At 46.2% G+C, this 22841-nt stretch overlaps 3 protein-coding genes across 3 annotated transcripts in view; 1 reads left to right on the top strand and 2 right to left on the bottom strand.

Moving 5' to 3' along the window:
* slc6a18 (solute carrier family 6 member 18) overlaps nt 1–1748 on the top strand; it is a 6454-nt gene extending 4706 nt beyond the window's left edge. The window contains exons 7-11 of the mRNA XM_057354675.1: nt 206–362; nt 434–638; nt 907–1066; nt 1135–1297; nt 1509–1748. Coding sequence (XP_057210658.1) covers nt 206–362; nt 434–638; nt 907–1066; nt 1135–1297; nt 1509–1748 — 925 coding nt within the window. The remainder of the gene's footprint in view (nt 1–205; nt 363–433; nt 639–906; nt 1067–1134; nt 1298–1508) is intronic.
* Nucleotides 1749–1931: 183 nt separating this feature from the next.
* tert (telomerase reverse transcriptase) lies at nt 1932–12540 on the bottom strand. The gene is made up of 16 exons (XM_057355320.1): nt 12187–12540; nt 9091–10252; nt 8784–8970; nt 7811–7964; nt 7542–7709; nt 7318–7479; nt 6516–6605; nt 6353–6435; nt 6160–6273; nt 6007–6078; nt 5736–5921; nt 5375–5498; nt 5171–5232; nt 4455–4579; nt 3608–3745; nt 1932–2695 (listed from the first exon to the last, which is right to left on the bottom strand). Exons 1-16 carry the CDS (start codon nt 12529–12531, stop codon nt 2592–2594), a joined length of 3276 nt encoding a protein of 1091 aa, XP_057211303.1. The 5' UTR covers nt 12532–12540; the 3' UTR covers nt 1932–2591.
* A 1126-nt stretch (nt 12541–13666) lies between these two features.
* On the bottom strand, nt 13667–22318 carry nup42 (nucleoporin 42). Its single transcript, XM_057353932.1, has 7 exons — nt 21942–22318; nt 16603–16819; nt 16125–16213; nt 14728–14804; nt 14511–14597; nt 14284–14401; nt 13667–14179 (listed from the first exon to the last, which is right to left on the bottom strand). The coding sequence occupies exons 1-7, from the start codon at nt 22063–22065 to the stop codon at nt 13731–13733; spliced, it is 1161 nt and encodes a 386-aa protein (XP_057209915.1). The 5' UTR covers nt 22066–22318; the 3' UTR covers nt 13667–13730.
* Between the last annotated feature and the right edge of the window lie 523 nt (nt 22319–22841).

The following is a 22841-nucleotide window of genomic DNA, read 5'->3' as shown; positions in this document are numbered from 1 at the left end:
GCATATTGTGTGTGCGGAGTTTGTGGGTATGTCTGTCTTCTGTGTTTTCACCTTTTTCTTGTATTTGCAGGTACAACTTTGATTGTTTTGCTTATAGTCCATATGTCTCATGTAACAATGAAAACTGTCAAAAGCGCTATATAAATAAAGTTGAGTTGAGAGGTGAGGTGAGGTGAGAATAACTGGTGAGCTGGCGTTGTCACAGTAACATCTTGGATCTGACGAACGCCTTCCACCTCGGAGATCAGAACATCACCATTGAGAACTACGACCGCTGGCTGAGGACGCTGAACGCATCAGATCCTGAGAAAGTGTCCGGTCTGAACCTGAAGCTCTGTGTCCTCAAGAACTTCCTGGATCAGGTACATCCTCCTCTACTCTCTGCTTTCTCCTTTGACCTGGATCAGTCATGTGTCCGTGTGGTGTTACCCAGAGTGCTTCAGGAACGGGTCTGGCCTTCCTTGTGTTCACGGAGGCTGTGCTGGAGATGCCGGGGTCACAGGTGTGGGCCGTGCTCTTCTTCATCATGCTCTTCAGTCTGGGGCTCTCCTCCATGTTTGGGAATCTGGAGGGAGTTCTGACTCCTCTGCTGGATCTCCACATGATTCCCAAATGGATCCCAAAAGAACTCTTCACAGGTACTGCACAGAAACATCAGCTACACAACTCCACAACACCACACGCACACACCTTCATCACGTCTGCTGTGTACGTGTGTGTTGTGTTTGTGTGTTCCTCAGCTCTGATCTGTGTGTGTGTGTGTGTTTTCTCATGACTCTGATGTGTGTGTGTGTTGTGTTTGTGTGTTCCTCAGCTCTGATGTGTGTTTTCTCATGACTCTGATGTGTGTGTGTGTTGTGTTTGTGTGTTCCTCAGCTCTGATCTGTGTGTTTGTGTGTTCCTCAGGTTTGATGTGTGTTGTGTGTTTTCTCGTGGCTCTGATCTTCACACTGGGTTCTGGGAATTATTGGCTGGAGATCTTCAACAGTTACGTTGGCTCTGTTCCGCTCCTCGTCATAGCATTCTTCGAGCTGGTCGGGGTCGTGGTCTTCTACGGAATGGATCGGTAATTAAACTCATTAAATACACTTTTGCGAGAAGACAAATGAAAGCTAGCGTGCGAGTGTGTTTCAGTTTCAGCGATGATATTGAAATGATGACGGGCCGCAGACCAAACCTCTTCTGGCGTGTGTGCTGGATGGGAGTCAGTCCTCTCTTGCTATTGGTCGTTCTGGTGGCTTACATCATCATCCAGGTGCAGAAACACCCCACGTACCCCACCTGGAACCCTGCATATGTGAGTTAAAGGAGTTCAAAACCGCATCCAACACAGACGACTGATCTGCGCAAGACTGATTCCTTTAGATTTATCCTGCACAATCCTTCAGGAAGTCTCACAGGAGAAATGAAGATGCTTCTTCTCTCTCAGAGGAACACCACACATGGTGTGAAAGAGTCGAAGCATGTCACCTGTCATTGTGAAGTATTTGATGTGCGTTCTCACGCAGGTGAATTTCCCAGAGATGGAGGAGAAGCCGTATTCCCCGTGGGTGTTTGCCATCTGTGTGCTGTTGAGCTCTGTGCCGGTGATCTCTATACCCATCGTGGCCGCACACAGACTGATGAAACGACAAACACGGCCACGCAACAGTGAAACCCTCCCAAACCCGTACCACAACCCCACCTTCACACCAGACCCAGTCCTAACTGACAGCATTATAAACACATCTGCACAGACTACAGTATAAGTGACTAGACAACTTCACAATACTACACAACAGAAGAACTGAGAAAGAGAGACATTTAAGTGCAGATGAAGAGTTTGCTTCCAAAACGAGACAACTCCATTTTAAAAAAACTTCAAAAATCATGGTTTTTCTTTTGTTATGGTGTTTTTATTGTGTTAGTTAGCTGTGTCATTATGGCTTAAATCAACACTAACCAACTGCAGTTTGATTGATATTCACTGGAAAACACAACCATCATTAAAAAAAAACATGATTTCTGAAAATGGTTAAAAACGGTATTCATCTCATTTTGGAATCAAACCCCTCAACTATCAATCAAACTCACATGTGCTGTTCTATTTTTATTGCAGTTTTGCTTGACTTTTTACATTAATAAAATAAAAGTCAGACATTTGTGGTTATATGAACATTTTACTACACAAACCATTTTGTTTACAAAGTAAGTCAAACTATATGAGATTGTGTTCAAACATCACAGAGACAAAACATCGACAGTTCTGAGTTCACATAACACAAATCATGTTCATCAGAAGGAAAACAGACGTTTTGTCCGATTTCAGTCATCCGAACAACATTCTTCATTCATTTTCTGTACAGAACACAGGAAGAAAACATCAGATGAACATAACAACGGTCTTGAAGTGATTCGTGATAAACAGCAGATCCTTCTTCATTTAGCTGACAAAAACACCCTTTACAAGCTTCTCTTATCACAGACCTGAGCGTAATGACAACCCATCACACATTTACAGCTCCGGTCTGATCCTGAACGAGACGCATCGAAGGAAAATGTCTGTCAGTGTTTTTCCCATGTGACACATCATCCCTGAACATGGTTCACCTTCATGTTTTGATGGTTTTGAAATCCTGAGGGATTCTGGGTGTGGCGGCCTGATGAACTCGAGCCAGTCTGATTCCCTGCAGCGCACGCTGAAGACGTCTTCTCCCTGAATCACACAAACACACAACTCACCGTCTTCACTGAACTGACACACAAAAAACTGAATTACAATCTGTAATAGTGATGATCGTTCATCCACCACAGACCAAATTTTCTATTGTTTCTTTTTAAAATCACATTAGATTAATGATGTGTTCATTTGTTACTGTATACCAATAAATAAACAATAAACTATAAATGAGTTTATAAAACAATACACTATAAATTAAATCCTACTACTAATGATAATGTAGTATTATACTGTATATATTTTTACAGATTCAGCTTAAAGGGACAGTTCACCCAAAAATAAATATTCTGTCATCATTAACTCACCTTCAAATGTGTATAAATGTCTTTGTTTGGTTGAACACGGAAAAAGATATTTGGAAGAATGCTTGTAACCAAACAATTCTTGGACCCCATTGACAACCATAGTAGGAAAAAATACTATTTTTGTTCTGTTGAACACTAAAGAAGATATTATGAAGAATGTAGGACAGCAAACAGTTCTGGGGCACTTTTGACTGCCATTGTTTTTTTTTCTCTACTATGGGAGTCAATGGGTGTTGAGATCTGTCTGGTTATAAGCATTCTTCCAAATATCTTTCTCTGTGTTCATCAGAACAAAGACATTTATACACATTTGGAACAACTGGAGAGTGAGTCATTCATGACAGAATTATCATTTTCAGGTGAACTGTCCGATAATTCTGTCTGATTCCTGAAATGACTCAAGAATGAATATATTTGTGAAACTGTCAATCATTAACAACAGGAGAAAGAACTGAACTGAACAAACCTTTACTCGTGTACACAATAACTGCATGATACCCATAATGCATCTGTGAGCAACCACTGAAAGTGTAACAGAACTGTAAAGATGTGCAGTAATGATGATGTGTGCAGGCAGACGTACGCTTGTGCAGTGGAGGGAGAAGAGAGCGATACACAAGTCTGTGACGTCTGAAGATCACATCAAACGCCAAACAGAACAACAACTGAACCGCTTCATACTGCAGCACACCCGCACCGTCTGATGAACCCACAACAAGACCTGCATGAAACACACATCAGATGAACACACAACCAGACCTACACACATTGGATGACTATACAACCAGACCTACACACACACACACACACACGCACACACACGCACACACACACAGGCACATACACACACATACACACACACGCACACACACACACACGCACGCACGCACATTCCCACACACACACGCACGCACATACACACACACACACACACACACACACACACACACAATAAGACTAAACTCATTTTTTTACACCTGACTGAACGGTCATTTCTCTCATCTCATTTGTCATGTTGCAATGCATTCTGGTATTACACATGCAAGCTTTTTGGACGGGACATGTTTTCTTTTTTTTTTAAAGTAATAAACAAAATAAACATGCATGGTTGTGACAAAAAGGATGGATGCTTTTAAGAGACAACATTCTTTGTAGGATTTCTGTGAGTGTTAACTGAAATGCATAAGCCTGACGCAATAATGACCAACAACTGGAGAAGAGAAAACTCCTTACAGAACATCAAATCATTCTATTTTTATGTGTGCGTTTACTAGGAATATGTTTAAAAACTGATTTGTTTTCATGATAGGGTTGACATTTGCATGGAATCGCCCACATCTGTTTGTGTGTACTACACCTTCTACAACACTGTCCAGCTCAACTACACACAACTACTTGTCCGTGTGTGTGTCAGCGTGTGTGACACTTGCCTTTATTTGCGTGTCGTATGAGCTTGTTAACAACTCGAGCCATCGTCCAGATCATCTTTAAAAAGAATGAAGGGTTTGTGTCCACATTCTGTCCCAACGGCAAACTCTTCACACACGCGTGGAACCTGACAACACACACACGCGCACACACACACACACACACACACACACACACACACACAGTTGGTTATAATGTGTTGTTTTTCTCAGGGAATGGAATCTTTTTCCACAATCATTCACTCTTCAAACATCGAGTCAGGTTACACATCAGCCTCAATCACACAAATGTCTCTTTCTGTTAAACTTTTGCCAAAGACACAAATCAGCTTCAGTTTACTTATTATTCACAATCACTATTTATTCATTAACAAACAAATCTCTCAAGGTAAATGCACATACAGTGATTGTGACGTGTGTGTGTAGCGTGTGTGTGTGTAGAGTGTGTGCGTGTAGCGTGTGTGTGTGTGTAGCGTGTGTGCGTGCGTGTGTGTAGCGTGTGTGTGCGTGTGTAGCGTGTGTGTGTGTGCGCGCGTGTGTGTGTAGCATGTGTGTATGGATGTGTGTGTGTGTGTAGCATGTGTGTATGGATGTGTGTGTGTGTGTGCGTAGCGTGTGTGTATGGATGTGTGTGTGTGTGTGCGTAGCGTGTGTGTATGGATGTGTGTGTAGCGTGTGTGTAGCATGTGTAGTGTGTGTGTAGCTTGTGTGTGTTTTACCTCAGCGCCTGCAGCAGAATGAGTTTATACAAGCTTCTGTAAACGGCCTCCACAGAGTTCATCTGTAAACACATCACATCTACGTTCACAAACACAAAGTGAGTTTCTCACAGCTCACTCCGGTACTGTAGTTTGTGTACCGCATGTGTCGTGTTGTGTATTTGACATGTTTTTGTTGGTTCAGTAATGTTGTTTCTCTCTCACCCTGAGGTCTATGAAGATGTCGGTACATTTGAGTCTCAGAAGTGACAGCAGTTTCTTCATGAGCGTGGCCGGTGAGTGGGCGGAGCCGACCGTCAGGCTGTAGCGCAGTGACAGGCCGTCGTAGCTAAAGGGGTGGAGCAAAGAAGCATTCACATATTCACCTTGTCACCTGTGGCTAAAGTTTCATTTCTCTTTTTATTTTAAGAAAGCGTCTAAGCAGAATAACTGTGAGATTAGTGCTTAGCATCACATTCACAGTTTTAAGTGTTTGATATAACACAATGTTTTTTCAAAGTGCTGTCTGGAATGTGCTCAATGTTTAATCCTCGTCATCACATCATGTGACATCACAGCATCTCACCGCGAGTAATCCTTAAACACGTCCAGCGTGTGTGTGTCCAGCAGCAGGCCGCACCACGGGAACAGACAACGAGACGGAAACACGCTGACCCCTGACCTCTCCCACTCCTCACACACCGGGAAATTCACCGCCACCTTCTGAGGGTTTATTTTACAGCCGTACTCGGGAACGCCAGCCAACAAGGTTCTGACCGACAGACAGACAGAGAGAGATCAGTGTCAGACTGATGTTTGTTCTGATCTTTCATTAGAAGTGTTCGTTGAGAACATACGTCAGGAACTCCGTGGCTTTACTCAGATGAGGTGTAATGAGTAAGAAATCATCCACCAGTCTCATCAGACACCTGCACACACACACAGCTCATGAACATCTGACCTCTTGCTGTGATGTCCGACACATCTGACATCATTAAAGATGATCTCACCCGCCCTTGTGGAAGCGCTTGAGCAGCGAGTTCTCCATGTGTCCATAACACAGATTACACAACAGAGCCGACACTGAAGATCCCTGCGGAATGCCACACACCTGACGGAACATTCTAGAACACGGACACAAGCAGCGCTGAACATCTGACAGCATGAGAGAAACACACGTGAAGAGCAGAGGAGTCGTCTCACTTCTTCTCATGATGGATGATGTAGCTGCTCAACATCTTCTTGAAGAACTGCAAGACGTCTGCGCCTCTGACTTCAGACGTGTGCTGTCAGACACAAACATCACAACGTCTCACACTCACTGAGATGAAACCAAATCCGCTCTGCGCTGCTGATGGGTACTGACCCGCTCCACCAGGATGGCGTTGTGCAGCGTGCCGCCGGCCTGTTCGTCCAGAACGAAACTCTTCATGTTCATCGGCTCGGACATCTCGGCCTGAAAACACACTGCATCTGAACGCGGAGAGACGTCGGGCCCTATTTTAACGATCCAAGTGCACGGCGCAGGTGCACTCAGGGCGTGTCCGGATCCACGACGGGAAACCGGTCTAAACGGGTCGTCCCGATTCTCTTAAGGAGCATTGGGTGGTTTTGGGGCGTAATGTGCAGTAAACCAATCGGAGTCTCATCTCTCATTCCCTTTAAGAGCCAGTTGCACACGCGCCATGGAGGATTTTGCAAGAGCAAAGACCGGACGCTTCTCCAGAGAGGAAACGCATCAGCTCGTCCGTGAGGTTATCATCAGCGCGCGAGCAGATCGTCTACAGGACAAGCCGGATTTTTATCTTTATGTGCACAGAAATAATCTTAAACATTGTAATCCATTTATTTTTTATGTTTGGCATGTTTGTGTGCTGCTGCGCTTCCCTCTGTGTAACAAGTAAAGTGAAAGCGCGTTGTGGACCCGCCCAGAGGCGCATTTTCTGCTAACGCGCTCTTTAAATAACAAAAAAATATTGCGCCATTGACTTTAGAGCAGGTTTGAGTTGGTCTCTGGCGCAGTCCATTTTCAGTTCCACAAAATAGCAATTTTGGCGCACAAATGCATTTGCTATTTAAAGAAATGGCCGGAAAAATGAGAACTGCGTCGGGCTGAAACTAGCGAAAGGGTGTACGATAGGGCCCGTCATGTGTGACGTGGGATTTACCTTGGTGCAGAAGCGCTTCCGGAGCCCCTGGTTTGGGTCGAGCCACACGCGAGCGTACTGACGCAGAAAGAAGCTCTGCTGAGCGAACGGACCCAACACTTCACTCAACACCTCCACCAGTTTCACATGAGGAAGACTGTCATACGCTCTGCTCACATCCACCTGACACACACACACAGTTTCAGCTCGTGTGGAACATTAGCTCATACACGCGTGTGTCATACCTTGACGAAATACAGCGGTCGCGGTGAGCACTTCTGTTGAGGGGTGACGTCTGTGAGAACTCTGTGGATGTCCTGCCAACCCCAAACCGTTGAGCCCATGGGTCCCGGAGTCTCCTTCACACACACGCTCAACACGTTCTGCAGGACTCGCACACAACTCTGAAAATGCTGCACAAAACACAGAACATGACACAATCTCACATTCTTTCTACATGACTCGGGTCAACACACATCATGTGCACATGACAGAATGAGTTTAGGTGTCACACCTGCAGCGATTCTCTGGGTCCTGCGAGGCGTGTGATGGGTCTCATGCCGTTCACCTTCGGGATGAATCGGATGCGTGATGTAATGGTGGTCTCTGGGGATTTGATGCTCTCAGGAGGAGACAGCGCCCTCCACTGGCCTTTAGACAAGTGCATTCTACACAACAAAAGACAAATCAACACCTGACTTTACACTGTACAGCACATAAAGATTTCAAACCATCACACTTCAAATCACGGCTGTCCTTCTGAAACCTCGTATCGCCATATTTTGTGTGTTTTTGCCATAAATCAGTATTATTAGTCGCCCTTTATGTTTATCGCTAGGTTTTTGCAAAGATTTAACCAATAAAAAGTATTAGAAAGTGCTTGTCACCTTTGACAACACAGCATGCAATCATTGAAAAAGTACTTTCCTGAAAAACAGCAAATTTGGACGCACGAGGTTTCAGAAGGGCAGCAACAAATTATTCTTTTTAATGCATCACGGAAACAAGAGTGATTTTTGCCCCCTGCTGAAATAAAAACAATAGAAACCACTAAACAAGTTGTAATGGTTTTAAAAGGATTTGTATTGGTTTTAATGGAAACTGTAATGGTTCTCCTGGTATGTGATGGATTCTATTGGTGGTATGTTAAATCCTAGTGGAATAATGATTTTGTAATGGTTTCAATGGAAAAGCTAATGGTTCATAATGGTATTTAAATGGAAACCACTAGAATTTATGTAATGGTTTCTGTTGTTTTTTTCAGAATTGTATTGGTTTTAATGGGAGTCATAATGGTGTCTACTGGATTCTGTTGGTGGGATGTTATCGGGCAGATGGGAATCAATAGAACACCATTTAGTCCTACTGGAATTATGCCCAAAACACACTACAATAAACGTTGTAATGGTTTTAATGGAAAAAGCGCGAATGGTTCCTAACGGTATTTAAATGGAAACCACTAGAATGTCCGTGATGGTTTCTCACACCTGAAGGCCATTTGCTGTAGTCTGGCCCAGATTTCCCTCCTGTAGAATGTGAGCGTATGTTTCTGTCCCATACTCTCAGTGACGTAGAAGAGAGCTTTAACCAGACCCAGCACGAAACCATTTAACATCCAGAGCAGAAACTGAGCAAAGATCCACTCACGATACCTGTGCTCACTCGCACACTGACCTGCGCCACACACAAACAACCACATGTCACTTCAACACGTATGACTTTCATCTGATCGTACGATCATAGAAACATTCTAATGAGAGGTTTAGATGAACGTGAGGAAGAGGAAGAACACACGTTTCTTGAGTCCCAGCCAATGGCAGTCATTAACCTTCATCCTCCACATCAGCTGGACCAGTGAGACGCAATCAAATTTTCCGAGACGCAGGAAGTTCTTGACGTTGGACAGGAAGTGGAGTTGATTTTGACGGGAGCCCCAGAGCTCGTCTGGAATAACGTAAGTCAAGCATTCTCTCACGAACAGATAAACCCTGTAGGGTGAGCAGTGACCTCTCAGTAAAGACTCCATGTCCTCTCTCTCGGTGTTCACTGAGCACTTGGTCTGCAGGAACAGGGTGTACGGACACTTCCTGTGCTGCCGCAGGAGTCGAGCGAACAGCGGCACGGTGTTGAAGAAGCGTTTGGGAAGTTTCTTGGGCTTGGCCTGTTTGTCAGACGGGTTCAACTTTCCTCCGAGGAAAACTATACGGACCAGATCTGCCCCCTGCAGACGCCTCAGCCCACCTGCGCCTGCTTTCAACTTCCTGTTGAGCAGGAAGCCCTGCATGCCCCGCCCGTTGTAGAGCATGCTGGGTACACGGATGTAACAGTGAGATGGGCGAGGAGGCGGTTGTTCGGCAGGTTTCCAGCTCTGAGCTCCGTGACTTTGGGGACGGGCGGTCGAGGGCCGATCGGCCCGCTGACCCGAATCTTTGTCGCCCTGCTCAGATTCAACACTCAGACGCCTCCTTTTCATCACAGGGACGGGATCACGTGCCCCGTCTTCATCTCTCGCTCTCTTCGAAGTCTTGTTCGGAACTACTTTCCTCTTGTTCCTGACGTGACCCGTCCTGACGGGCGTTTTCCATGTGGTTTTTTTGATGGGCACGTGAAGGGAGTTTTGACTCAGACTGAATCCAGACCAGGGTCGTGACCGCAGCCGGTCATACACGGGTTCACCGCACACCTGCAGCAGGCAACACGGCGGGACGGTGATGAACACGGCGCAGTCCTGCAGCAGATATCTGGTGACCTCTGACCCCAGTCTCTGGTTGATTCTCTTCCACAGTTGACTGGTGCTGATGTAAGCGGCGCTCTGGGAAATATCGCCGTGGAATCTGAAGGGGTCCGAGCAGGCCGGCACGTCACTGCACTGATAGCCGAATCCCAGAATGTTCCTGAGCTTCTTACGTTTAATGTGATTCAGTGAGAAGGCCAAAACTTCCGGCAGCGTGCCGAGCTGAACAAAAGAAAATAAAAACACTAAATGGAAATGATTCATAAAACAGAAACAATCTCTATATGTCTGTGCTTTACTCTCGACTATTTTGCAACGTGGTTATTTATTCTGTTGCTTGTCTTGTCTATAACATCTCACTGAACATGATGCCATCTAGTGGATTCTCACGAACAACAGGCACAAATAATAAATTTCACATTTTCTTATGACAACCATTCATTTTAAAGTAGGCTATAACTATCGAGATATGAAGCAACTAGAGACATGATAAAGTTGTACTCTACGTATATCGTAAACCATTGAAATGAGTTCAGAAATGTACACGTGGTTGTTCTTTTAATGAAAAAGGGCAGCTCTCCCGTTGGGTTCAGTGGGCTTTTAGTGCACTGTTGCCCTCACTAATATGGCGGTGCCGTTGACGCCGCTGTCTAGGTGTTTATTATGGCTGCGTCTAAATACCCCCACTTGCGGTCTTTGCACTTGACCACTTGACTACTTTCATGACGTATTTCCTGTTTTTGGCCCTAGTGTTCTAGTGGGCGTGAAGATCCCAAGTGAGCATGTAGTGTTTCTAACCGGATGGGACACACTTAGCAAGTGCAAACTTGTAACGTTAATTAATGTGGTGTTTCTTATTATGTGATAAAAAATCTAAATACATTTTTCTGGAGTTTTCACCAATCAATTGTGCAACACTACGTTTTACTACAAAATTATAAGTAATATCTAATTATATAGTCAAGTCAAGATTTATTTTTATAGTGCTTTATTTGTATTGTATCAAAGCAGCTGTACCCAAAAAAACAAAAACAAAAGAAAAACACGTGTTAGCCAAACACAGAATAAATAAAGATATAACCTAACCTTAACAAGTAGTAGCATAACTTACATTGGAAAACTTTCCGCAACATTTCGCGAGACCCGAGCAAAAAGTCTCATGGTATATCCAGAAAGTGATGCATGATGGGATACACTTAGCCCTGAATACCGCTCAGAAGCTGTATTCAAGATAAGCTGTGTCTCGTTTCGTAAGGCTGCATCCTTGTGTCCTCCAGAGGTCTCGTCCTCTAAAGGGTGCGGTATACGGAGGATTCTCAACTTAGAATTAATCGAGACGTCCTTCCTAGGACATACTGGCAGAAAGGGAAACAGGAAGTGCCACGTTGCTATGACAACACTTTGCACTCGAAAACCTGTCAAATGAATTAAAATGATTTCTACATGATTTTACGAGGTAAAACGTTGGTTACTTTCTAGCTTAAACAATATCAAAATTGTTAAACAAATGTAAAAAAAATTACCTTACTCTTTCAAAACGTTTAAAAATCACTAAACACTGCTAAGATTTAAAAAACGTGACACAAATTGTAAACTGTTCACATTTAAACACCACATATTTGATTGAATGTGCAGCTGCTGCCGTTTATTCAACACACGTTTATTTAACAGACGTTGGCCGACGCAAAGAATTGTGGGTTATCTCTAGCAAGGATACACCTCATGTATCCTCCGAATTCTCGTGAAAGTAGGTCGCATTAGAAGGGGGCCTACAGAGTGTCCTATCTGCTTTTATGAAACGAGACAGCCTCGATGACGTAACAGGCTTCAAATGAGACCTCCGGAGGACGCAGCCTTCCGAAACGAGACAGACATAGTGTAGGTTTAGTGTGCGTTAAGGGCACTGCACTTTGGCGTTTTTAAGACATTGGATCTTGCTTCCTGTCGCGTGCACGCGCTCTTAAGTGGCCAAGTCCGCAAGTGGGGGTATTTGGACGCAGCCATGGTTATGACACCTACAATAACAGTATGCACATCTTTATGACGAGTTATAGTGAAATGACTGTATTTACACACTTTTCACACATCACACAATAACAGCAGATAAACACTCGTAAGCTCTGTATAATAATTATAACCATACAGGTGTAAAGTACCTGCACGGGAGCGCGCACCGCCTGCAGTGGCGTGAGCGCGCATACCATCAGTCCTCTGGCGAGGGTTTGAAAGCGCGCGCCATCACTGTCATCCGTCAGAACGGGCTTCCGGCCGTCAGAAAACACGATTCCGTCACTTAATTCCTCGAGCGTCTGCACGAGCGGATATAAAGCGCGCAGAATATCCAGCGCGTGCTTTAAAGCGGTGCCTGTCGCGTCGCGTTGAGCCATGAGTCTCTGCGTGCGTTCATGTTTCGCGCTACTGGCGTCCTCACCATAGATACATATATAACTAGACAAGTATGCCTCATTCAAGCGCTCCAGGCACGTAGACGTGTCCGCCATCTTGGAACGTCCGCTTACGTCACTCACAGTTTGCTAGAACGCCACAACACTGCGCTGCCATGGCTGGAGTGTGAAAAGCACGGGGATTTAAATTCCAGAAAGATACCCTTTCGTTGTTGAAATGTGTTATTGTAGCAAATATAATGTTTGAGTTTATACAACAGTAAATTAGTTTTCATAATCACACACACCCGCATTCCATTCCGAAGTAATCATCAAGCATTTGATGTGTAAACTCTAGAGGGAAAAGCTCAATTGTATCTCTTAATCTGTCCGTTTAAAATGTACTTGGCAAAAGGAGCAATAAAAACAACGTCATCTTTTTATTTGGAGTGACGTTTTGTATGGGCAATATATCCCTTTTGGAACGCACCGACTGTCAGCTTGCTCTCGAGCGTTAACGGACCGGCTTGGAAGGGTTTCCAGATCTGTAAAATGAAATCATTCATCGGGAGTCTAATGTCCCAGTCCAAATAACAGAACTTTACATTCAAAAATAAAATAATTTTAAGATTGACAGCTAAGTAGCAAAATCCTTCCACGCCAAGACTACGGAAAAACCACCCGCAGCAACAGTTGAAAACTAACCCAATTCCCCGGGGTAAAGGGCAGACTTGGCAACACAGGCCGGCTCGTACGTTCCAATATGGCGGCCCATAGAAACAGCTGCTAATGCCGGCATCTAGTTATTTATATCTATTGCCCCACTGTTCCCGCCGCACGGGATGAGTTTCCACCAATCACAGCACAAATCACGAATCTACCGCTCCTCCTCTCTCTAACGTCACGGCTCCGCCCTTACTTTCGGCTAAAGATGCTGTAATGTAAATCTACGAAGATTTAAAGAAACTTTAAGACAATCTTTTGCGGTTATTGCAAAATGCTTTGCTCCATTTTAAAGCAATATTGATAGATATTCTTGATAAAAATGTACTATTTAAAATTCTGTCATGATTTTAGTGCCTCATAACCTATCATTTTATTTAAAGGATAATAATATTATTTGTACTTACTTATTATTACTAGTAAAATGTGATTGTAATATGGTATTCTGCCAAATGACTGGATAGTTCAGCTCTGTTGAAGTTCAATGAAAGTTATTTGATCTAAAACACAAGGACAAATCTATCATTTCTAGAAACATGTTTATTCACATTGCATTAAAAGATGAGCTCGCTCAAAACCCCCCAGAGTCCGTGTTAGACCATGAGCAGGTCTGCAGGAGGTGGTTTAAGGGGGATGTGTCCCAATGTGAAGTGTTTGGCTCTGAACTGTTCCAGTTCTTCAGCTGTCAGATCACTGTGAGCCGTGAACAATCTGTCCCCAACATCTCCAGATCCACTGACAGCGCTGCCCGCTGCTGCTGCTGCTGATGAGCCGAATCTAATTGCGGATGAGCTGGATGAGGATGATTTGAAACTGAAGCCAGCAGCCGAGGCAAATGCGCCGGTATTGGGTGTGTTTTCTGCAGCTGGAGCAGCGAACGAGAAGGTGGCAGCGGACGGGGGAGCGGTACTGAAGCCTGATGGAGGCTGAGCGGCTGATGTGCTGCTGAACCCCAGGGCCTGCTGCGTATCAGATGCTCCAAAACCGGCTTTGGATGAGGCGAAGCTGAAAGTGTTACTGCTCTGAGAACTGGAGCCAAACCCTGGGAATAAACCAAAGCAAAAAGGTTGATGTATTTATGTTTTGACATGCTGCATTTCTCAACAAAATTATTTTGCAGTTTAGTTTTACATGTTGCCAACCCACCTGCTGATCCAAACCCGGATGCTGATGTGGATCCAAACCCGGATGCTGATGTGGACCCAGAGCTGGAGCCTAATCCATGTGATGATGTCTGAGGACTTGAGTTATTGAGCTCTGATATCTGAGAATCAAGTCACAACAACATGTAAAGAACAGCAGTCAGTGTGTTTCTCTGCGTCTGTCCGTACACGCACGCACGCACGCACGCACATGTATGAGCATCATCTCACCACACTGATCTGAGTGGAGCCGTTCATGGTTTGGAGCTCCTGAACTCTGCTGCTCCACTGGTTGGACAGCTGCTGTACAGAGTTTACCTTTAACAAACAAAACACATTAACAAAAAAACTATTACATATGTGCAGGAAACATCACGAGGAGCAAAGCCAGTTTTTATGTGTTTTACATACGATCATGTTTATGTAGGAAGTGACATCACTGTCTTACATACGGCTGAAGATCTCCAGATGCTCTGCCGGTGTAATATTCCAGTCTCAGCTCTTCAGGACTCAGCTCAACAAACCCTGTGCGACAGTAAACACAGCTCAGCCTCACACTGACACTTCATCAAGCAATTCAAACAGTTGGGCGGGTTCCTGGAGGTTAGCCGGGAGAAAAATGCATTGCCCAAGCAGCTTACCTTTTCTTTGCTTTTGATTAGTCAAGTTATTTCAGAACGTTCGAAAATAATGTGTAGTGAGTGCAGTCATAAACACATTATTCCTTAACACAGCCCTTATTGATTCAGTTTAACCAATCAGGTCTGGGATAGGGAGACCTGTCAATCAATGTACCGTTGAGATGTGATGACTCGTGAGTGACAGGGTTTTGGCGCAATAAAGGACCAGATTTTCTACATTGAAGCGACCGCAATGCCAAAGTGGCCCAAATATATGTTGCACGGTAGGAGAGTAACTCAAATCTCACAACGTGGATTACACATGTGGTGACAGACGACTGGAAGACTTTGTAAATATAACTATAACTGAATTCAGAGCACAGTATTGATTCAATAACAATCAAACTGAATATGAACACTGAAACTCTACAGACTGTAAGTTACTCTGGCATACTCGTCCTTGACAGCTGCTGAATTTGCTAAATTGTGCATTAAATGTTTTGCAATATATACTTCACGAAAGACGTACTGTAGTTCTGTCAGATGTTAAGGCAACTCTCAAAGGTAAGCGCATTATTGTGGCTGCTGTTCTTTTTTGTTCTGTCGTATTAGTATCATTGCATAGTTTTGGCTGCCGTGGTGTGTGCATGAAGTTCATGAACGAGTGTAAAATGCTTTGCTTGCTTTCCGATTAATTATAGTGGGCACTTTTTGCATACAAATTCATAATGATGCATATGTGTTTTTTTGAGGTCATTGGTTAATTTCTTGATTGTCAGTAGTTGTCAGATTGAAGTGGTTTCTGGACATACTAGTCTTGTTTTCTAACTCTCTTTAATGCATTTGTTTGATCCGTTTGATCAGTTTTCCTGGTTTTTATTATATTTTGTCATACTCCGTTTTAAGGAGATAAAATGGTTATTATCATCGTTGATTGACATTGCAATACATTTCTAACACATTATTTTGGCAGTTCAAATTTGTGCTGGTTTTTGTTGGAGTCTTGACTGAATGTTGAGTCTGACTGAAGGAATGTGATTATAATGAAAGGCTGTACTAATAAAGTATATATGACCTAAAAATAAAAGGTGTTTATTTCTGCTTTTGTTCTGATTGTTGCAGCCCACAGACACATGAGAACAAAAAAAATGTTTCCATTTCATCATGTTCAGGATAAAACAATGGCATGATATGAAAAGAAAATCTGGCCAATATGTTTGCTTACCTGAGATCTGAACGCTGAGGAGAGAATAACATGAAAACGGCCACTGGCCAGAACTCTGCCAGACCTCCATGTCCTTCTGAATGGTGTCACTTAAATAGAAACACGCAGCAGAAAAACTGAGTGCATTTATGTTCTCTATATGCAGACGAGTAGAGAAAAAGCTTCAACCCTCGACTCTCTGCATGATGTTCGTTTATCAGGAGTCACACTGAATTACAGAACAGAAAAACCAGAGAAATAACATCATGTCCTATCAAAATAAGTTACTCTTGAAAAGCTTGGTTTTGCTCCAGGATGAGTTTAGAAGTCTGTGTTCCCCACAGCAGTTTACGACACAATAGTGGTCTGTGGAAACACTTTATTTAAACTTTATTTATATTTTGTATTATTATGAGAAGTGTGAAATATTTTCGGTTTGTTATGAAACTATGATGTGCTGCCTAAGTAATGAACAGAAAACCTTCAAAGACGCACTTACACATGATTATGATTGTCATCGGCTGGCGTTTGTCCACCTTTATCATTGTTATTCTGAGGGTTTAGCGCTGAGAATCTGTTCTGGTGGGAGAAGCTGAAATCAGAGCTCTTCACGTCTCCTTTGCTCCAGTCTGAACCATCACGTGAGAATGTGGAGGGCTGGATGTAACCGCCACCGGACCGCTGAGATGGGTTCACCCACACACGATTCCCAAACCCTGAAGAGAAAAACCAACACGTGTCAACAGACTGGACAGGTTCTCTTTAACCTAGATCAGTGTAAAACGTCTCCGGTTACTGTCGTAACCTCAGTTCCCTGAGAGGCGGGAACGAGACATTGCAGAAGCTTCCGCATATGGGAACTTTATACAATCCCGCCGTGAGAGTAGCAAGACAGCCGTACACCGACTGCATACACTCACCAGTGTTGAGCACACAGATGAACCAATCACGAAGTCGTCTTGAAGGGCCCGCAGCTGATTGGCTGAGACAGACCAATGAGCTGCAAGAACGGTCTTCTACAAAATTTGCATATCTCAGCCAAAGAAATGAGCGGGCTGCACTGAGACAGGGCAGACACCACAATAGTAAAAGTCAGCGCGGAAACCCGGGCAGATATAATGCAAGTCCAGTAACACCAAGCACAGAGTTAACAGTAACACGGTAACAACTGCACAATATAGGAGATCAGCAACTAGGTAACATTGAGCTGTCCGTACTCACCGAGAGGACATGCGAGGCTAAGGAGGATACATCCAGCCTTTAGAATCTGGCAAAGGTGTTCTGTGAAGACCAGCCAGCCGCACAACAGATGTCCTTAATAGAAACGCCTCTAGCCCAAGCCCACGAAGAGGCAACAGACCTAGTTGAGTGAGCCCTGACGCCGAAAGGGCAGGCCTGCCCTTGACTCTCATACGCCAGGTTGATAGCGTCCACCACCCAGTGAGAGAGCCTCTGTTTAGAGACAGCCCAACCTTTAGTCCCCCCGCCGTAGCACACGAAGAGCTGATCCGACAGCCGAAACCCGGCCGTACGATCAATGTAAGTCCTCAAAGCCCTAACCGGACACACAGCCCTCTGAGCGTCAGCATCACATGAGGCAGACGACTCGGAAGACAAAGCGGGCAACGAAATAACCTGCTCTCTGAACGGGGTAGACAGGAACTTAGGCACATAACCCACTTACGGCCGTAGAGTGACGCTGCAGTCGCCGGCCCCAAAACGAATGAAATCCGTGCCAATAGAAAGCGCACATAAATCCCCTATGCGTTTTGCCGAAGCAAGAGCGAGAAGGAGAACGGCTTTAAGAGAGAGCTCCCTTATAGAAACAGCTTCCAACGGCTCGAACGGGGGCAGAGAGAGAGCCCTCAGCACCAGAGACAAATCCCACGGAGGTACTGAAGGAGATTGCGAGGGAAACAGCACCCGAGCTCCTCTCAAAAATCTGACCACCAATGCATGCCTACCGATCGATTGCCCGTCAACCGGGGAACGAAACGAGGCGATAGCAGCCACATAGACCTTCAGCGTGGACGGGAGGGCACCATTATCCATCCTGTATTGTAGAAAGCGTAAAACATCAGACACGGGACACGACACCGGGTCTATACCGCACTCAATGCACCACTTCTTAAATACATCCCATTTCAGAGCATATAAGCATCTAGTGGAAGGCGCCCGAGACTCCGCAATAGTGTCAAGCACTCTCTGAGGGAGGGGTTCTAAGACCCCTGAAGCGGCCAGGCATGGAGGCTCCACAAATCCGGGTTGGGGTGCCAAATCGAGCAGTTCACCTGAGATAACAGGTCGCCCCTGAGGGGAATCCGCCACGGAGAGGACACCAGTAACTCTCTCAGGTCCGGGAACCACGGCTGATTCGGCCAAAACAGAGCAACGAGGATCACCGACGCTCTCTCCTCTCTGATCTTGCATAGCACAAGGGGCAGAATCTTCACCGGAGGAAAAGCGTAAAGCCGGGCGTCCAGCCAGCGCATTGTCAGAGCGTCCGTCTCCCTGGGGGAGCGCGGCAGTGAGAAGAACAGCGGACAGTGTGCGTTCTCGCTCGTCGCGAACAGATCTACCTCCGCCTTCCCGAAGCGATCCCAGATCATCCGTACTGACTCGGGATGAAGTCTCCATTCCCCTTGGGAAAGACCTCCCCTCGAGAGCATATCCGCTCCGCAGTTCAAATGACCGGGGATATGCGCTGCCTTGATGGAAAGCAGGTGCTGGTCTGCCCACAGCAGCAGCCTCGCAGCCAACTCGAAAAGGGCTCTGGAGTGGACCCCTCTCCTTGGCGATTGATGTACGAAACCACGGACGTGTTGTCGGTGCGAATCAGTACATGACGCTGCATCAGCTGAAGCCGAAAAGTCTGCAGAGCTAAGAACACCGCCATCAGCTCCAGCCGATTTATGTGCCAACTGCTGAGAGACGGCGACCACAGACCCGACGCCGGCCTGCCTTCGCACACTGCACCCCAGCCCGAGGAAGACACATCCGTCGTTACCACCGTGCACGTTGTCACAAGCCCTGGCTGAACATGCTCAAGTCGCGCCACGGTTGCAAAGCGCTGAGGCATCTGTGAGTTATCCGCATGCACGCACGACTCGAGGACCAGTCTCTGAAATACCCTCAGCGGAACGGACCGGTCCAGGCTGAAGGCGCGCAGTGCGGCAGAGATGGACTCCAAGCGCTCCTGACAGAAGGGGACGCGCATCTCCACTGAGTCGAAACATACCCCTAGATATGTTATAGATCGACTCGGCAGAAGCTTGCTCTTCGGCACGTTCACCCGCAGCCCCAGGGATGACAAGTGACGAAGCAGCGTCTGCGTATGACTGACAAACACATCTCGTGAATGGGCTAGAAGTAGCCAGTCGTCCAGATAGTTCAGAATGCGCATACCACTCGCTCTGAGAGGGGAAAGCGCTGCGTCCACGCATTTCGAGAACGTGCGTGGAGCCAATGCCAGTCCAAACGGCAGCACAGCAAACTGGTATGCCCCTCCGTCGAACCGCAGGAAACATGCATAGCGGCCGAATTACCTCGGGCGATACAGCTTGCTGATATTCCGGAGACGCGCTCTGCCCTCGCGAGCCTAATTGCACTGGTGGGGGAATGTGAAGCGCGTGAGGCTCCGGCTACCGCTCGCCCACGGGAGCTACCGTGGGTGAGGGGATGCCGGTTATAGCATGTTTTAACTGTGGCTTCGCGCTGCACCGTGGCAGGGCAGGGGACACAGTGTAGTGTGAGTGAAGGGGAGAGAGCTCCTTTTGTGAGGAGGTAAGTGCTTTTAATACATTTACACACACAACATTTTGAGCATTGCAACAATCGCCCGCAACAGCGGGGGAACCAAGATGCAAATGGCACCGCTTGAGCACCGGTCCGCTCACGAACTTTCCCCTCCTCTCTGCAGACCCGTCAGGAAGGCGGCTTGGCAGCCGAAGACGATCCACTATCGCCTCGATGACCTCTCTTCTGCCCGTACTTCTTCCTAGCTGGGGCAGACCACTGCTTAGGCCGGACGTCCGGCCCAGGGTCTCGGGGAGCCGAAGCCGCGGCAGCGGGCTGCTTAGCCGGCCTGTGGGAAGAGCGCGAAGCAGACGAGGATCTCGCTCTTGGCTGCAACGAACGGCGAGGAAGCACGTGGCTCATGGCTTTTGCTTTTGCTAAGCGTTCCGACGCCACGACATCCCCGAAGAGACCAGAGGGAGTAATGGGAGCGTTGAGCAGTGACTTCCGGTCAGCGTCCTTGAGGTCCGCCAGCGTTAGCCACAAAGGGCGGTGAAGGACGACCATGAAGCTCATCGACCTGCCGATAGCCTGTGCGGTGCGCTTCGTCGCCATCAGCGCGAAGTCCGTCGCCGCCCTCAGGTCCTTCACAGCGTCCGCATCCAAGGTGCCCCATCCAGCGCCTGCAGGATCTTTGCCTGAAAGACCTGTAGAACCGCCTTCGAGTGCATTGCGGAGGCTGCTTCCCCGGCGGAGGTGTACGCCTTGTCGGCGAGGTGGGCGGTAAACCTGCACGCTTCGATGGCAGACCTTGTCCCGCGCTCAGTGAAGAGGAGGAGGAGCACAGATGTACAGCGAGGGTCTCCTCCACGGGTGGCATGCGGGTATAACCGTGGGCCTCCGCCCCGTCCACGTGGGCGAACATAGCCTGTGTGGCAGCGTGGACTCGCACCGATTGAGGGGCCGTCCACGACTTAACCACGTGCTCGCGCACATCAGGGAAAAAAGGAGTACTCCTCTTCGGTGCAGCCTGGTGGCGGCCCGCTTGAAAGTACCAGGAATCGAGCTTACTTTTAGCTGGCTCCTCCGGGGCGCTCCAGCTAAGGTCGAGCTCGTTAACGGCCTTTTCCAGCACCCTCACGGTGTGGTCCCGCTCCGACTCCGCCCAGTCCTTCACCGAGGCCGAGATGGACATAGAGTCATCGTCTTCCTCGTCGAGGCCGAAGGAAATGGCATCCGCAACGGCGGGAGGGGGACGAAGGCTCTCCTCAGTGAAAATGACCGGGGAACGAGGCGACGGCGGCCCTGAGCCGGGTCGTCGTCGTCGCCGCCGCCGCCGCCGCCACCACGTGGCATGGGTGGGCCCACCAGCGGCCCTTTAGCGGCAGTGGGCCTCGACCCGAATAATCCTCGAGCAACGTTCCTGCGAGTCCTCAAGACGCGCGCTGGCAGGTCAGCGCAGTGCACGCAATTGGACTCTCCAAACGCCGCCTCAGCGTGGGCTAGGCCCAGGCAGGCGATGCAATGCTCGTGCGTATCCTGCGGGTCAATGGGACCCGCGCAAAGACAACAGAAGGCGGCCATCGGATGAAGAAGCTTCTGACAATATGGCAGCGTGAAAGAGAAGATGCTGAGGTATTGTCGCTGTGCACTGTATTTATACTGTCTCGGGTCGCCAGTAATTACATTCGGTTGCGAGCGCGACAATTGGCCAGTTTCACTGGCGTTATCCAATAAGACTTCAGGAGAGGTGAGAAGGGAGGAGTTCCCATATGTGGAAGCTTCCGCAATGTCGAGAGACTGCTCTCGATAGGGAACCACAAGAAACCCAAATACAATATTTTGCAGTTTTACATAGATTGATAATCAGTAGTACACACTGTAGTATACTTTAATATTACTACCTTACTATAGTAACATAAGTACTTCAGATATAGCAAGCACGGAACTTATATGATATTAACATGGCGTGTTGTGTTAATAGTGAATCTATGAACATGTGTTTACAGCTGCTGTTAAATCCAGCTGATCTCATACGAAACTAAATGTTGCTTTACATCAGTGACACACTGTTCGTGTATATAGATACAATGTGTGTTTGACCTCCTCTGCTGGGCTGCTGGTGGTTTGCTCCGTAATCTCCGCCTCTTCCGCCCCTCGGATGCTCGTTCCAGCATTTATCTCCGTATCTGCAGCGGCCTTGAAGATAGAAACTGCACACTGTCATTTTTATACTTTACAAACAAATCATGTGCTGCTACTGCTGCTGCCCCACGCACTTCCTCAAACACTGGGAACCGGTGTGACGTCAAACGCACATTTCGACGTGAAACACTTTCAAAATAAAAGTTTGATGCGGCGTGTGCCGCTGGATATTATTGTGCTGTATCAGCCAAGCCCACACTGTGATATATGAAGAGTTTGGTTCCAAAATGAGATAACTCCCTTTTAAAAATCAAGTTTTTTCATTGTGCATTCCAATTAATATCAATCAAACTGCAGTTGGTTTGTTTTGGTTTCAGCCATAATAACTATAAATACAGCTAACTAACACAATAAACCACATTAAAAACATGATAACATAATAAAAAACATGATTTTTGATTAAAAAAATAACGGAGTTATCTCATTGTCATATCTATAACATTGGGTGGTATTTAATCACCTTCTTTAAGCGAAATTAATGTCTATACGGGTATTAATTGATGCTCATGATAAGATAAAATGTTGTTAAAGTTTCAAAGATATTAATAATAAAGGCTTATATACCGTAATAAAAACAAGTGCAACTTAACCATGAGATTTAACTGTCAGGCTCACTTCAGGTATTTACCGTTAGCATGTTAGTGGGCTCGTGCAGCATACTTTATTTTTATTGCCAAAGTGTAAATACAAAAAAGCATAAAGTTTAGTCACTATACATTTCAAGCAAGAGTACAGATACAATACATCAGAAAATAGAATTATAAGTAAGAAGGTTGGGAAAACAACAATGGCTCGTAC

The sequence above is a fragment of the Triplophysa rosa genome, linkage group LG16 (genome assembly GCF_024868665.1).
Source record: "Triplophysa rosa linkage group LG16, Trosa_1v2, whole genome shotgun sequence".
NCBI lineage: Eukaryota > Metazoa > Chordata > Actinopteri > Cypriniformes > Nemacheilidae > Triplophysa > Triplophysa rosa.
The sequence above is the reverse complement of the archived record's forward strand: the minus strand, read 5'-3'. Positions and strand labels throughout refer to the sequence as shown.

Bases quoted from the DNA above. Each gene is read 5' to 3' on its own strand.
- tert (XM_057355320.1), bottom strand. From the start codon at position 12,531: ATGGCGGACACGTCTACGTGCCTGGAGCGCTTGAATGAGGCATACTTG. The intron at 3,746-4,454 runs GCAAGTGTCACA...TGTTTCATGCAG, and splicing joins CATACGACACGCAAATAAAG to GTCTTGTTGTGGGTTCATCA. The intron at 2,696-3,607 runs GTACGTCTGCCT...TGTGTGATTCAG, and splicing joins TCTCCCTCCACTGCACAAGC to GGAGAAGACGTCTTCAGCGT.
- nup42 (XM_057353932.1), bottom strand. From the start codon at position 22,065: ATGACAGTGTGCAGTTTCTATCTTCAAGGCCGCTGCAGATACGGAGAT. The intron at 16,820-21,941 runs GTCAAACACACA...TTTTCTCTTCAG, and splicing joins CCAGCAGCCCAGCAGAGGAG to GGTTTGGGAATCGTGTGTGG. The intron at 14,805-16,124 runs GTAAGCAAACAT...ACTGTCGCACAG, and splicing joins CCTCAGCGTTCAGATCTCAG to GGTTTGTTGAGCTGAGTCCT.